The sequence below is a fragment of the Salvelinus fontinalis genome, chromosome 6 (genome assembly GCF_029448725.1).
Source record: "Salvelinus fontinalis isolate EN_2023a chromosome 6, ASM2944872v1, whole genome shotgun sequence".
In the NCBI taxonomy this organism is placed as follows: Eukaryota; Metazoa; Chordata; class Actinopteri; order Salmoniformes; family Salmonidae; genus Salvelinus; species Salvelinus fontinalis.
This window is the reverse complement of record NC_074670.1, coordinates 4,667,316-4,684,002: the sequence shown is the minus strand read 5'-3', so window position 1 is coordinate 4,684,002 and position 16,687 is coordinate 4,667,316. Positions and strand designations below refer to the sequence as shown.

Genomic DNA, 16,687 nt, shown 5'->3' with positions numbered 1-16,687 from the left:
TAGGCCTTCCCCACTAAGTTGTGTGTAACTATCACTGGTGTCCTTGACTAGGCCTTCCCCACTAAGTTGTGTGTAATACTCACTGGTGTCCTTGACTAGGCCTTCCCCACTAAGTTGTGTGTAACTATCACTGGTGTCCTTGACTAGGCCTTCCCCACTAAGTTGTGTGTAACGATCACTGGTGTCCTTGACTAGGCCTTCCCCACTAAGTTGTATGTAATACTCACTGGTGTCCTTGACTAGGCCTTCCCCACTAAGTTGTGTGTAACTATCACTGGTGTCCTTGACTAGGCCTTCCCCACTAAGTTGTACACATCAAGTCCTTGATGTGACGGGTTGAATCAGGTGTACCTTATACAGTACCCGCAACGACTACAATTGAGAAACACTGATGAACAGTATGACCCAAGTGTTGTTCTTACCCGTGTCATGAGATGTACCCAGCAAGGGTTTCTGTCCAGTGAGGATACAGTAGATGGTGTTTGATTTAACTTCCACCGGTGATATAGACCCTTTTCCAGAACACGACACACTGCCTGTTGACTACAGGAGAAAGAGGACCGAGCACACACCCAATTCTCATCGACGGGGCTGTAGTGGAGCAGGTTGAGAGCTTCAAGTTCCTTGGCGTCCACATTACCAACAAACTAACATGGTCCAAGCACACCAAGACAGTCGTGAGGAGGGCACGATAAAACCTATTCCCCCTCAGGTTTGGCATGGGTCCTCAGATCCTCAAAAGGTTCTATAGGTGCACCATCGAGAGCATCCTGACTGGTTGCATCACCGCCTGGTATGGCAACTGATCGGCCTCCGACCGCAAGGCACTACAGAGGGTAGTGCGTACGGCCCAGAACATCACTGGGGCCAAGCTTCCTGCCATCCAGGATCTGCATACCAGGCGGTGTCAGAGGAAGGCCCTAAACATTATCAAAGACTCCAACCACCCTAGTCATAGACTGTTCTCTCTGCTACCACACGGCAAGTGGTACCGGAGTACGAAGTCTAGGTCCAAAAGGCTTCTAAACAGCTTCTACCCCCCCAAGCCATAAGACTACTGAACAGCTAATCAAATGGCTACCAAGACTACTTGCATTGCCCCCCCGCCCCCCCCCCCCCCCCCTCTCCACACCACTGCCACTCTCTGTTGTCATCTATTCATAGTCACGTTAATAACTCTCCCTACATGTACATACTACCTCAACTAACCGGTGCCCCCGCACATTGACTCTGTACCGGTACCCCCCTGTATTTATTGTTAGTTTACTGCTGCTCTTTAATTACTGGTTACTTTTATTTCTTATTCGTTTATTTTTTAATTTGTTTTACTGCATTGTTGTTTAAGGGCTCGTAAGTAAACATTTCACTGAAAGGTCTACTACACCTGTTGTATTCGGGCGCATGTGAATAATAAAATGTGATTTGATTTGACGTCAGGCAAAGATGCTCGACTCTTGTCGGCAGTAATAAAGACATCACCATCTGAGCCCGTTCCACATAACCTTCATTCACCTTTCTATACTATTACTACTATTTTATTTAAAGCAAGATCACTTTTTTGAGGTTCTCAAACGCTTAAACTTCTGTTTCCTATTCTTGATTGAATAGTCGCTAAGATTATATTTGGTTGTGATCTTTGCCAAAATATCTATTTTTGGATGAAGCAAGATGTTAGCTAGAATGCTAACGCTCATTGATATTAGGCTGTAGCGAAAGCTAGCTAAAAAAGACATTTCACTGGTTGAAGTTGAAGTACCACGCACTCTGACACATAAACATTAAATGAAGCAGGACGTTCACACGAGTCTTAAAATTAAAATCGTAATCCAACAGTAGTGAGAAATACACTCATAAAGGAACATCCTAAATAGAGGCTATTTTTTTTGCCGGTGTTCTATAAGAGCTCTCCCTCGTTTCTGTCACCGACTTGTGCGCGTCGCCATCGTTGGGGCAACGTTTGTAAACACAGAAAGGGGTCTATACAGTAGATTGTTATCGGTCAGGTATTAGTTCTTACCCGTGTGAGGTCCATGCCCAGTTTGAGCTGTGACAGTAGGTGAAGGATAATGTTCCTTTGGTCCTCTCTGACTCCCAGGTCCTCTTCATCATTGTCCTCTGTGTCTGTCATCTCTTCACTGGGGTCTATAGACTCTGGGGTGGGGGGGGCCTGCTGGGACAACATAACAGAGGGTTAGAGGACAGAGTTACAGGACTGGGGTCTATAGACTCTGGGGGGGGGGGGGGGGGGGGGGGGCCTGCTGGGACAACATAACAGAGGGGTTAGAGGACAGAGTTACAGGACTGGGGTCTATAGACTCTGGGGGGGGGGGACAACATAACAGAGGGTTAGAGGACAGAGTTACAGGACTGGGGGGGGGACAACATAACAGAGGGTTTGAGGACAGAGTTACAGGACTGGGGTCTATAGACTCTGGGGGGGGGGGGACAACATAACAGAGAGTTAGAGGCCAGAGTTACAGGACTGGGGTCTATAGACTCTGGGGGAGGGGGGGGACAACAACATAACAGAGAGGTTAGAGGACAGAGTTACAGTACTGGGGTCTATAGACTCTGGGGGGGGGGACAAGATAACACAACACACACACACACAACAAACACACAGGCGCTCCAAAAATGTATGTTTCTCTTCAGTATTTAGAGAATGTCCGTAATTTGTGGGTAACTGAACCCACAGGGTTACTAGTGTTACTAACTGTTATTTACGGGCTTGTTCAGGAAAACATTCCTGACAGCTTAGCACATGATCCAGATTTACTCAGTGCTCACTCCCCCTTCCTCCCCCAGCCTCCCTCTTCCTCCCCGTCTCCCCTCCGCCTCCCCCCTGCCTCCCAGGTCTCCCCCTGTCTCCCCCCACTGTCCTCAGAGCACTTTAAGGCAGAAAATGCATTTGGTTTCTTCAGCAGCATGTCATTTTAGACTGCTGTATTGTTCCTCATGCATAATGTTAGGAAGTAGCATGGAAGTATGAGGCCCAAAGCATTCTGGGAGATGATAAAGCCTTCCTCTCTCCATGTCACTCTCACACACATTCTCTCTTTCTCTCTATTTGTCCTCTCTTTCCGTCTCTCTCAGGACTGGTTTTCCTCTCATGTTCATGTTCAGTGTCAACAGACGAGTGGAGAAATGGAGTCAGACATGTGACATACCTACAGAGGCTTCGCTCTCTCTCTCTCTCTCTCTCTCTCTCTCTCTCTCTCTCTCTCTCTCTCTCTCTCTCTCTCTCTCTCTCTCTCTCTCTCTCTCTCTCCTCTCTCTCTCTCTCTCTCTCTCTCTCTCTCTCTCTCTCTCTCTCTCTCTCTCCCCTCTCTCTCTCTCTCTCTCTCTCTCTCTCTCTCCCCCTCTCTCTCTCTCTCTCTCTCTCTCTCTCTCTCTTCTCTCTCTCTCTCTGTCTCTCTCTCTGTCTCTATAGAACAACATTACAGTAGGTCTCTATAGAACAACATTACAGTAGGTCTCTATAGAACAACATTACAGTAGGTCTCTATAGAACAACATTACAGTAGGTCTCTATACAACAACATTACAGTAGGTCTCTATAGAACAACATTACAGTAGGTCTCTATAGAACAACATTACAGTTGGTCTCTATAGAACAACATTACAGTAGGTCTCTATAGAACAACATTACAGTAGGTCTCTATTCAACAACATTACAATAGGTCTCTATAGAACAACATTACAGTAGGTCTCTATAGAACAACATTACAGTAGGTCTCTATAGAACAACATTACAGTAGGTCTCTATAGATCAACCATACAGTAGGTCTCTATAGAACAACATTACAGTAGGTCTCTATAGAACAACATTACAGTAGGTCTCTATACAACAACATTACAGTAGGTCTCTATCCAACAACATTACAGTAGGTCTCTATAGAACAACATTACAGTAGGTCTCTATAGAACAACATTACAGTAGGTCTCTATCCAACAACATTACAGTAGGTCTCTATAGAACAACATTACAGTTGGTCTCTATAGAACAACATTACAGTAGGTCTCTATAGAACAACATTACAGTAGGTCTCTATAGAACAACATTACAGTAGGTCTCTATAGAACAACATTACAGTAGGTCTCTATAGAACAACATTACAGTAGGTCTCTATAGAACAACATTACAGTTGGTCTCTATAGAACAACATTACAGTAGGTCTCTATAGAACAACATTACAGTAGGTCTCTATAGAACAACATTACAGTAGGTCTCTATAGAACAACATTACAGTAGGTCTCTATAGAACAACATTACAGTAGGTCTCTATACAACAACATTACAGTAGGTCTCTATAGAACAACATTACAGTAGGTCTCTATAGAACAACATTACAGTTGGTCTCTATAGAACAACATGACAGTAGGTCTCTATAGAACAACATTACAGTAGGTCTCTATTCAACAACATTACAATAGGTCTCTATAGAACAACATTACAGTAGGTCTCTATAGAACAACATTACAGTAGGTCTCTATAGAACAACATTACAGTAGGTCTCTATAGATCAACCACACAGTAGGTCTCTATAGAACAACATTACAGTAGGTCTCTATAGAACAACATTACAGTAGGTCTCTATACAACAACATTACAGTAGGTCTCTATCCAACAACATTACAGTAGGTCTCTATAGAACAACATTACAGTAGGTCTCTATAGAACAACATTACAGTAGGTCTCTATCCAACAACATTACAGTAGGTCTCTATAGAACAACATTACAGTAGGTCTCTATAGAACAACATTACAGTAGGTCTCTATCCAACAACATTACAGCAGGTCTCTATAGAACAACATTATAGTAGGTCTCTATAGAACAACCACACAGTAGGTCTCTATAGAACAACATTACAGTAGGTCTCTATAGAACAGTAGGTCTCTATAGAACAACATTACAGTAGGTCTCTATAGAACAGTAGGTCTCTATAGAACACATTTACAGTAGGTCTCTATAGAACAACATTACAGTAGGTCTCTATACAACACCATTACAGTAGGTCTCTATAGAACAACATTACAGTAGGTCTCTATACAACAACATTCCAGTAGGTCTCTATAGAACAACATTACAGTAGGTCTCTATAGAACAACATTACAGTAGGTCTCTATAGAACAACATTACAGCGGGTCTCTATAGAACAACATTACAGTAGGTCTCTATAGAACAACATTACAGTAGGTCTCTATAGAACAACATTACAGTAGGTCTCTATAGAACAACATTACAGTAGGTCTCTATAGAACAACATTACAGTAGGTCTCTATAGAACAACATTACAGTAGGTCTCTATAGATCAACATTACAGTAGGTCTCTATACAACAACATTACAGTGGGTCTCTATACAACAACATTACAGTAGGTCTCTATAGAACAACCACACAGTAGGTCTCGATAGAGCACATTTATAGTAGGTCTCTATACAACAACATTACAGTAGGTCTCTATAGAACAACAGTACAGTAGGTCTCTATAGAACAACATTACAGTAGGTCTCTATAGAACAACATTACAGTAGGCCTCTATCCAACAACATTACAGTAGGTCTCTATTCAACAACATTACAGTAGGTCTCTATAGAACAACATTACAGTAGGTCTCTATCCAACAACATTACAGTAGGTCTCTATAGAACAACATTACAGTAGGTCTCTATAGAACAGCATTACAGTAGGTCTCTATAGAACAACATTACAGTAGGTCTCTATAGAACAGCATTACAGTAGGTCTCTATAGAACAACATTACAGTAGGTCTCTATAGAACAACAGTACAGTAGGTCTCTATAGAACAACATTACAGTAGGTCTCTATTCAACACCATTACAGTAGGTCTCTATCCAACAACATTACAGTAGGTCTCTATAGAACAACATTACAGTAGGCCTCTATCCAACAACATTACAGTAGGTCTCTATTCAACAACATTACAGTAGGTCTCTATAGAACAACATTACAGTAGGTCTCTATCCAACAACATTACAGTAGGTCTCTATAGAACAACATTACAGTAGGTCTCTATAGAACAGCATTACAGTAGGTCTCTATAGAACAACATTACAGTAGGTCTCTATAGAACAGCATTACAGTAGGTCTCTATAGAACAACATTACAGTAGGTCTCGATAGAACAACATTACAGTAGGTCTCTATCCAACAACATTACAGTAGGTCTCTATCCAACAACATTACAGTAGGTCTCTATTCAACAACATTACAGTAGGTCTCTATCCAACAACATTACAGTAGGTCTCTATAGAACAACATTACAGTAGGTCTCTATACAACACCATTACAGTATTACAGTAGGTCTCTATAGAACAACATTACAGTAGGTCTCTATAGAACAACATTACAGTAGGTCTCTATAGAACAACATTACAGTAGGTCTCTATAGAACAACATTACAGTAGGTCTCTATAGAACAACATTACAGTAGGTCTCTATTCAACAACATTACAGTAGGTCTCTATAGAACAACATTACAGTAGGTCTCTATTCAACAACATTACAGTAGGTCTCTATACAACAACATTACAGTAGGTCTCTATCCAACAACCATACAGTAGGTCTCTATCCAACAACATTACAGTAGGTCTCTATAGAACAACATTACAGTAGGTCTCTATAGAACAACATTACAGTAGGTCTCTATCCAACAACATTACAGTAGGTCTCTATAGAACAACATTACAGTAGGTCTCTATAGATCAACATTACAGTAGGTCTCTATAGAACAACATTACAGTAGGTCTCTATAGAACAACATTACAGTAGGTCTCTATAGAACAACATTACAGTTGGTCTCTATAGAACAACATTACAGTAGGTCTCTATAGAACAACATTACAGTAGGTCTCTATAGAACAACATTACAGTAGGTCTCTATAGAACAACATTACAGTAGGTCTCTATAGAACAACATTACAGTAGGTCTCTATACAACAACATTACAGTAGGTCTCTATAGAACAACATTACAGTAGGTCTCTATAGAACAACATTACAGTTGGTCTCTATAGAACAACATGACAGTAGGTCTCTATAGAACAACATTACAGTAGGTCTCTATTCAACAACATTACAATAGGTCTCTATAGAACAACATTACAGTAGGTCTCTATAGAACAACATTACAGTAGGTCTCTATAGAACAACATTACAGTAGGTCTCTATAGATCAACCATACAGTAGGTCTCTATAGAACAACATTACAGTAGGTCTCTATAGAACAACATTACAGTAGGTCTCTATACAACAACATTACAGTAGGTCTCTATCCAACAACATTACAGTAGGTCTCTATAGAACAACATTACAGTAGGTCTCTATAGAACAACATTACAGTAGGTCTCTATCCAACAACATTACAGTAGGTCTCTATAGAACAACATTACAGTAGGTCTCTATAGAACAACATTACAGTAGGTCTCTATCCAACAACATTACAGCAGGTCTCTATAGAACAACATTATAGTAGGTCTCTATAGAACAACCACACAGTAGGTCTCTATAGAACAACATTACAGTAGGTCTCTATAGAACAGTAGGTCTCTATAGAACAACATTACAGTAGGTCTCTATAGAACAGTAGGTCTCTATAGAACACATTTACAGTAGGTCTCTATAGAACAACATTACAGTAGGTCTCTATACAACACCATTACAGTAGGTCTCTATAGAACAACATTACAGTAGGTCTCTATACAACAACATTCCAGTAGGTCTCTATAGAACAACATTACAGTAGGTCTCTATAGAACAACATTACAGTAGGTCTCTATAGAACAACATTACAGCGGGTCTCTATAGAACAACATTACAGTAGGTCTCTATAGAACAACATTACAGTAGGTCTCTATAGAACAACATTACAGTAGGTCTCTATAGAACAACATTACAGTAGGTCTCTATAGAACAACATTACAGTAGGTCTCTATAGAACAACATTACAGTAGGTCTCTATAGAACAACATTACAGTAGGTCTCTATAGAACAACATTACAGTAGGTCTCTATACAACAACATTACAGTAGGTCTCTATAGAACAACATTACAGTAGATCTCTATCCAACAACATTACAGTAGGTCTCTATAGAAAAACATTACAGTAGGTCTCTATAGAACAACATTACAGTAGGTCTCTATAGATCAACCATACAGTAGGTCTCTATCCAACAACATTACAGTAGGTCTCTATAGATCAACCATACAGTAGGTCTATATCCAACAACATTACAGTAGGTCTCTATAGAACAACATTACAGTAGGTCTCTATAGAACAACATTACAGTAGGTCTCTATAGAAAAACATTACAGTAGGTCTCTATAGAACAACATTACAGTAGGTCTCTATAGATCAACCATACAGTAGGTCTCTATCCAACAACATTACAGTAGGTCTCTATAGAACAACCTTACAGTAGGTCTCTATAGAACAACATTACAGTAGGTCTCTACAGAACAACATTACAGTAGGTCTCTATAGAACAACATTACAGTAGGTCTCTATAGAATAACATTACAGTAGGTCTCTATAGAACAACATTACAGTAGGTCTCTATACAACAACATTACAGTAGGTCTCTATAGAACAACATTACAGTAGGTCTCTATAGAATAACATTACAGTAGGACTCTATAGAACAACATTACAGTTGGTCTCTATAGAACAACATTACAGTAGGTCTCTATTCAACAACATTACAGTAGGTCTCTATAGAACAACATTACAGTAGGTCTCTATTCAACAACATTACAGTAGGACTCTATAGAACAACATTACAGTAGGTCTCTATAGAACAACATTACAGTAGGTCTCTATAGAACAACATTACAGTAGGTCTCTATCCAACAACATTACAGTAGGTCTCTATAGAACAACATTACAGTAGGTCTCTATTCAACAACATTACAGTAGGACTCTATAGAACAACATTACAGTAGGTCTCTATAGAACAACATTACAGTAGGTCTCTATAGAACAACATTACAGTAGGTCTCTATAGAACAACATTACAGTAGGTCTCTATAGAACAACATTACAGTAGGTCTCTATCCAACAATATTGTTAACTTTCAGTAGAACTATATCCGTTATTACAGGCTTCTCTCTATGCAGAAACAGATGGTTTCCGTTCAGTGAGACAGTTACATACCAGCTGGTCAGAGAGACGACGGCTGGAAGTCTACTGTACATCACTGAGCTACAGAGACATAGAGATTCTACTGGTATCATCAGTTCCTCCAATAACATAGAAACACAGCTACGTCCCAAATGAAACCATATTCCCGATCTAGTGTACTACTTTTAACCAAGGTCCATAAGGCTCTGGTCAAAAGTAGTGCACTATGTAGGGAATAGGGTTCCATTTGATACACAACCACACTCTCACTCAGCAACTCTGAGACACAAACTTTCCCTCTGAGTTTGAACACACATGCTTCAGACAGAACAGAGAGAGGGGAGAGAGAGAGGGGGAGAGGGAAGAGAGAGAGAGGGGAGAGAGAGAGGGGGGAGAGGGGAGAGAGAGAGAGAGAGAGAGAGAGAGAGAGAGAGAGAGAGAGAGAGAGAGAGAGAGAGAGAGAGAGAGAGAGAGAGAGGAGAGAGAGAGAGAGAGAGAGAGGGGAGAGAGCTGTCCCCAAACCAAAATTATCCAGCTGCTAAATAGTCAATAATAACAGCATTATCTAGAATAACCAGAACAGAACAGACTGAAACTCACTCTCGTTAAAAGACTGGAGAAGATTCCACAGTCTGTCTATAACAAGTAAAGTTTCCAAGAGCAACAAAACTTCTCAGTCTCTAGGGCACAAACAAACTCCCTCTCTATCTCTCTCTGTCTCTCTCTGTCTCTCTCTTTGTTATCTTGGTGCCCAGTCTCACTCTGTGTCCGGGTTAAGGAAGCAGATAAGCTCTGTAGCAGCTGTCTGTCTGTTCCCACCCTGTCCACCCTCTCTCTCCTCCCCACAGGCAGACTCACGTTGCTGGGTTGACATGCAACCGGTGGTCCCTTGCTCTGGGTCTTGCCGAATTTCCACATATCCACCATCCAGAGAGAGAGAGAAAGAGAGAGAGAGAGAGATTGAATAAAGAAGTACGCAGAGAGAAGGAGAGAGGAGAGAGAAGGAGAGAGAGAAAGAGAGAGAGAGAGAGAGAGAGAGAGAGAGAGAGAGAGAGAGAGAGAGAGAGAGAGAGAGAGAGAGAGAGAGAGAGGGGAGATAGAGAGAGGGAGACTGAATGAGAAAGAAACACCCAGAATACCAGAACCGCCTGACTAGCGTCACAGTGGTCTGTTACAACTGAAGACTGGGAGAGAGGGAAGGAGGGAAGGAGGGAAGGAGGGAAGGAGAGAAGGAGGTTGAGAGGTGGTGTTCACAGGAGGTGGGGATTGAGAGAGAGAAGGTGAGATAGATAAAAGAAGGAGAGAAGGACAGAGAGAGCTAGAGAAAGCAGCGGTGCAGGGATGGCTGCTGTCTGATACACGTCTAATGGAGAGATTACTAGTGATCCTGACAATCCCTCTATAGGCCCCTCCTTTCATCCCTCCCTCCCCCTTCTCTTTGTCCCTCCCTCTATCACTTAGTCCCTTCCCCTCTCTCAGCCACCCCCACTCCGTCATATCCATGCCTCTTCCCTATGTCCCCTCCTACTTTCCACTCCTGCCTCCCTCCCTCCTCCTCATCCTCCATCCCTCCCTCCCTCCTCCTCATCCTCCTCCCCCTTGCTCCATCCCTCCCTCCCTCCTCATCCTCCTCCCCCTTCCTCCATCCCTCCCTCCTTCCTCCTCATCCTCTCCTCCCCCTTCCTCCATCCCTCCCTCCCTCCTCCTCATCCTCTCCTCCCCCTTCCATCCCTCCCGCCCTCCTCCTCATCCTCTCCTCCCCCTTCTTCCATCCCTCCCTCCTCCTCATCCTCACCCTTCCTCCATCCCTCCCGCCCTCCTCCTCATCCTCTCCTCCCCCTTCTTCCATCCCTCCCTCCTCCTCATCCTCACCCTTCCTCCATCCCTCCCTCCCTCCTCCTCATCCTCTCCTCCCCCTTCCTCCATTCCTCCCTCCTGCTCACCCTCCCCCATCCCTCAATCCCCCTCTCCCCTGATGATGAGATGGAACAGGCCAGTTAATTAGCGGAATACAGGCTACTATGCAGCTGCAGCTCAGAGCTCTCCCTCTTCCTCTCCCTCTCCTCCTCCTCTCTCCCTCTCTCCTCATCCTCTCTCCCTCTCCCTCTCTCTCCCTCTTCCTCTCTCCCTCTCTCCCTCCCTCTCCATCCCTCTGTCTCCCTCTCCCTCTCTCTTCCTCTTTCTACCTTTACTCTCTTTCACTCTATCCATCTGTGATGACACCTTTACTCACTAGATGTTCATAGCTCACATTCACTATATCCAAATATCATTTGTTCTGAAAGACTTACCTGGCACCGATTCAATAACACAAGTGTTTCTCTGTCTCTCCGGGCTCCTCTACAACAACAAACTCAGAAGTGGACTTCCACTCCTTTAAGGGTTAATAGGTTGATGTAGAAGAGATGTGTGGGGCGATGGGGAGAGCGGAGGAGAAGGACGTATGAGGGGTAAAAAGGTTCACCCATCTTTAAACGTCAAAGACTTTGAGAAGACATCTTCACACACCACTGGAAACCCCGTGGTCACTGCCTGTCCGAATTCATACTCATCATCGGTACAATAGGTGTGTGTGTGTGTGTGTGTGTGTGTGTGTGTGTGTGTGTGTGTGTGTGTGTGTGTGTGTGTGTGTGTGTGTGTGTGTGTGTGTGTGTGTGTGTGTGTGTGTGTGTGTGTGTGTGTGTGTGTGTGTGTGTGTGTGTGTGTGTGTGTGTGTGTCTCGTGACCGGTCTTTATCCTCAGGTTGAGGGAGGGAGGGAGGGAGCCGTCCCAGGTCTCTCCTCCACCGGTTACGGGGCCGAAGCCTCCCACCCTTATCTCTGACACGTTGAAAAGCCTGGTCGCTGGCGACTCCGTGACCCGCAGCATTACACTGTTTACCAGGGGGCGCCAACGTTAAGGCTGATCTGAACACGGTGCTGGCTGAGGCTGAACACGGTGCTGGCTGAGGCTGAACACGGTGCTGGCTGATCTGAACACGGTGCTGCCTGAGGCTCAAACTGCCCAGAGTAGATGGTACATCTTATCTATCAACATAGACAGGGCTCTACCTCCTCTAGTGCCACAATGAGACAGGGCTCTACCTCCTCTAGTGCCACAATGAGACAGAGCTCTACCTCCTCTAGTGCCACAATGAGACAGGGCTCTACCTCCTCTAGTGCCACAATGAGACAGGGCTCTACCTCCTCTAGTACCACAATGAGATAGGGCTCTACCTCCTCTAGTGCCACAATGAGACAGGGCTCTACCTCCTCTAGTACCACAATGAGACAGGGCTCTACCTCTTCTAGTGCCACAATGAGACAGGCTGCAGGCTCTTATCCAGAGAGACTTACAGTAGTGAGAGCATAGACAGGGCTCTACCTCCTCTAGTGCCACAATGAGACAGGCTGCAGGCCAGGCAGCAGGCTGTTATCCAGGCTGCCAGCTTAGTGGAGTCTGCCACTAGCACAGTCAGTGTAGTCAGCTCAGCTATCCCCATTGAGACTCTGTCTGTGCCTCGACCAAGGTTGGGCAAAACTAAACATGGCGGTGTTGTCCTTAGCAATCTCACTGGGATAAAGACCTCCTCCATTCCTGCCATTATTGAAAATAGGGCTACTTAATGTTAGAGCCCTCACTTCCAATGATGTTATAAATCAAATCAAATCAAATGTATTTATATAGCCCTTCTTACATCAGCTGATATCTCAAAGTGCTGTACAGAAACCCAGCCTAAAACCCCAAACAGCAAGCAATGCAGGTGTAGAAGCACGGTGGCTAGGAAAAACTCCCTAGAAAGGCCAAAACCAAGGAAGAAACCTAGAGAGGAACCAGGCTATGAGGGGTGGCCAGTCCTCTTCTGGCTGTGCCGGGTGGAGATTATAACAGAACATGGCCAAGATGTTCAAATGTTCATAAATGACCAGCATGGTCAAATAATACTAATCACAGTAGTTGTCAAGGGTGCAACAAGTCAGCACCTCAGGAGTAAATGTCAGTTGGCTTTTCATAGCCGATCATTCAGAGTATCTCTACCGCTCCTGCTGTCTCTAGAGAGTTGAAAACAGCAGGTCTGGGACAAGGTAGCACGTCCGGTGAACAGGTCAGGGTTCCATAGCCGCAGGCAGAACAGTTGAAACTGGAGCAGCAGCACGGCCAGGTGGACTGGGGACAGCAAGGAGTCATCATGCCAGGTAGTCCTGAGGCATTATAGTCAATGAACTAATCACTGATCATAACCTCAGACAACCCAAAGATTCCTAGCCGCCCTTCCAGACTCCCTCCACCGACCCAAGGACGTCGGAGTACAAAAATCAGTTTACCACCAAACCGAGGATCTAAACGCAACTTTTGTTTTCGCACCGCTTAAAACAAAAAACATCTGTCACAAGAAACTAGCTTCCTGGTATACGGAAAATGCCCGAGTCCTGAAGCAAGCTTCCAGAAAATTGGAACGGGAAATGGCGCTCCACCAAACTGGAAGTTTTCCGACTAGCTTGTAAAGACAGTACCGTTCAATATGGAAAAGTCCTCACTGCTGCTCGACAAACCTACTTTTACAACCTGATTGAGGAGAATAAAAACAATCCAACATTTATTTTCTATACCGTCACAAAGCTAACTAAAAAACAACATTCCCCCAAGTGAGGATGGCCTTCAACTTCAGCAGTGATGAATTCATGAACTTCTTCGACGAAAAGATCATGATCTTTAGAAATCAAATTACGGACTCCTCTTTCTGCGTATTTCTCCAAAGCTCAGTTGTCCTGAGTCTGCACAACACTGCCGGGACCTCGGATCAATGGAGACACTCAGGTTTTTAACCCTGTTATCTCTTGACGTAGTGATGATCTCTAAACCTTCCAGTTGTCTCCTGGATCCTATTCCAACGAAACTACTGAAAGAGCTGCTTCCTGTGCTTGGCCCTCCTATGTTGAACATAATAAACAGCTCCCTATCCACCGGATGTGTACCAAACACACTAAAAGTGGCAGTAATAAAGCCTGTCTTGAAAAAGCCAAACCTTGACCCAGAATTGTTTTTAAACTATCGGCCGGTATGGAATCTACCATTCCTCTCAATTATTTCGCTCAGAAAATTCCTTCCTGAAGACAAATAATGTATATGTAATGTATATGCTTCAGCCTGGTTTTAGACCCAATCATAGCACTGAGACTGCACTCAGGAAGGTGGTAAATTACCTTTTAATGGCGTCAGACCGAGGCTCTGCATCTGTCATCGTGCTCCTAGACCTTAGTGCTGCTTTTGATACCATCGATCACCACATTCTTTTGGAGAGACTGGAAACCCAAATTGGTCTACACGGACAAGTTCTGGCCTGGTTTAGATCTTATCTGTGGGAAAGATATCAGGTCGTCTCTGTGGATGGTTTGTCCTCTGACAAAACAATGTTACGAGATCGCATATGCTGTCTCGACCTCCGAACGCTCGGCTATGAAAAGCCAACTGACATTTACTCCTGAGGTGCTGACCTGTTGCACAATCTATAACCACTGTGATTATTATTTGACCCTGCTGGTAATCTATGAACGTTTGAACATCTTGAAGAACGATCTGGCCTTAATGGCCATGCACAGCCAGAAGAGGAATGGCCACCCCCTCCGAGCCTGGTTCCTCTCTAGGTTTCTTCTGAGGTTCATGGGAGATGTTCCTAGCCAACGTGCTTCTATGTCGTAAGAGTAGGGCTGTTAACCCTGGTGTCCTGGCTAAATTCCCAATCTGGACCTCATACCATCATGGCCACCTAATCATCCCCAGCTTCCAATTGGCTCATTCATCCTCCCTCCTCGCCCCTGTAACTATTCCCCAGGTTGTTGCTGTAAATGGCAATGTGTTCTCAGTCAATTTATCTGGTAAAATAAGGGTAACAATAAATACAAATAATAATAATTTGTATTGCTTGCTCTTTGGGGTTTTAGGCTGGGTTACTGAATAATCTGCTGATAAAGCTTGGTTACAGTATAATATACCTCAGGGAGAATGGACTGATAAAGAACAGATGACCTCAGGGAGAATGGACTACTAGCTGTAGTAACACAACTCAAGTCATGGAGAGAGAGAGAGATAGAGAGAGAGAGAGAGAGAGAGAGAGACACATTGGAAAGAATTAACAAAAAAACAGAGCAAACTACAATGCTATTTGGCCCTAAACAGAGAGTAGACAGTGGCAGAATACCTGACCACTGTGACTGACCCAAACTTAAGGAAAGCTTTGACTATGTACAGACTCAGTGAGCATAGCCTTGCTATTGAGAAAGGTCGTCGTAGGCAGACCTGGCTCTCAAGAGAAGACAGTCTATGTGCTCACTGCCCACAAAATGAGGTGGAAACTGAGCTGCACTTCCTAACCTCCTGCCCAATGTATGACCATATTAGAGACACATATTTCCCTCAGATTACACAGATCCACAAAGAATTCGAAAACAAATCCAATTTTGATAAACTCCCATATCTACTGGGTGAAATTCCACAGTGTGTCCATCACAGCAGCAAGATTTGCGACCTGTTGCCACCAGAAAAGGGCAACCAGTGAAGAACAAACACCATTGTAAATACAACCCATATTTATGTTTATTTACTTTAACTTGTGTGCTTTAACCATTTATACATTGTTACAACACTGCATATATATAATATGACATTTGTAATGTCTTTATTGTTTTGAAACTTCTGTATGTGTAATGTTTACTGTTCATTTTTATCGTTTATTTGACTTTTGTATATTATCTACCTCACTTGCTTTGGCAATGTTAACACATGTTTCCCATGCCAATAAAGCCCCTTGAATTGAATTGAATTGAATTGAGAGACAGAGAGAACCCCAGAGAGTCCCTCTATCCTGACATAGTCGTCACACTCCAGTACATCAAACATCTAGAACACAGCTGACATGCCACACACACATACACACACACACACAGACACGCATACACACACACATACACACACACTCACAGACACGCATGCACACACACATACACACACACTCACAGACACGCATGCACACACACACACACACACACACACACACACACACACACACACACACACACACACACACACACACACACACACACACACACACACACACATTCCAGCTAGCACATAACGCTCTGAGAACCATATGTTCCTTAGAGCTTGGTAAGAGCATGGTTGTCCTGTGGTTATTCTGCCTACAACCTTCACACAACGTTCTGGGAACGCTGCAGGATAGTTACAACGTTCTGGGAATGCTGCAGGATAGTTAGAACCTTCACATAACGTTCTGGGAACGCTGCAGGATAGTTACAACGTTCTGGGAACGCTGCAGGATAGTTACAACGTTCTGGGAATGCTGCATGATAGTTAGAACCTTCACATAACGTTCTGGGACCGCTGCAGGATAGTTACAACCTTCACATAACGTTCTGGGAATGCTGCAGGATAGTTACAACCTTCACACAACGTTCTGGGAACGCTGCAGGATAGTTACAACCTTCACACAACATTATGGGAACGCTGCAAGATAAATACAACGTTCTGGGAACGCTGCAGGATAGTTAGAACG

General features: G+C 43.6%; 1 protein-coding gene across 1 annotated transcript in view; it reads right to left on the bottom strand.

Moving 5' to 3' along the window:
* LOC129856880 (oxysterol-binding protein-related protein 10-like) overlaps positions 1-16,687 on the bottom strand; it is a 107,058-nt gene that overhangs the window by 11,412 nt on the left and 78,959 nt on the right. Inside the window, exons 8-9 of the mRNA XM_055924621.1 lie at positions 9,985-10,038; positions 2,018-2,170 (exon numbers count right to left, since the gene is read on the bottom strand). Coding sequence (XP_055780596.1) covers positions 2,018-2,170; positions 9,985-10,038 — 207 coding nt within the window. The remainder of the gene's footprint in view (positions 1-2,017; positions 2,171-9,984; positions 10,039-16,687) is intronic.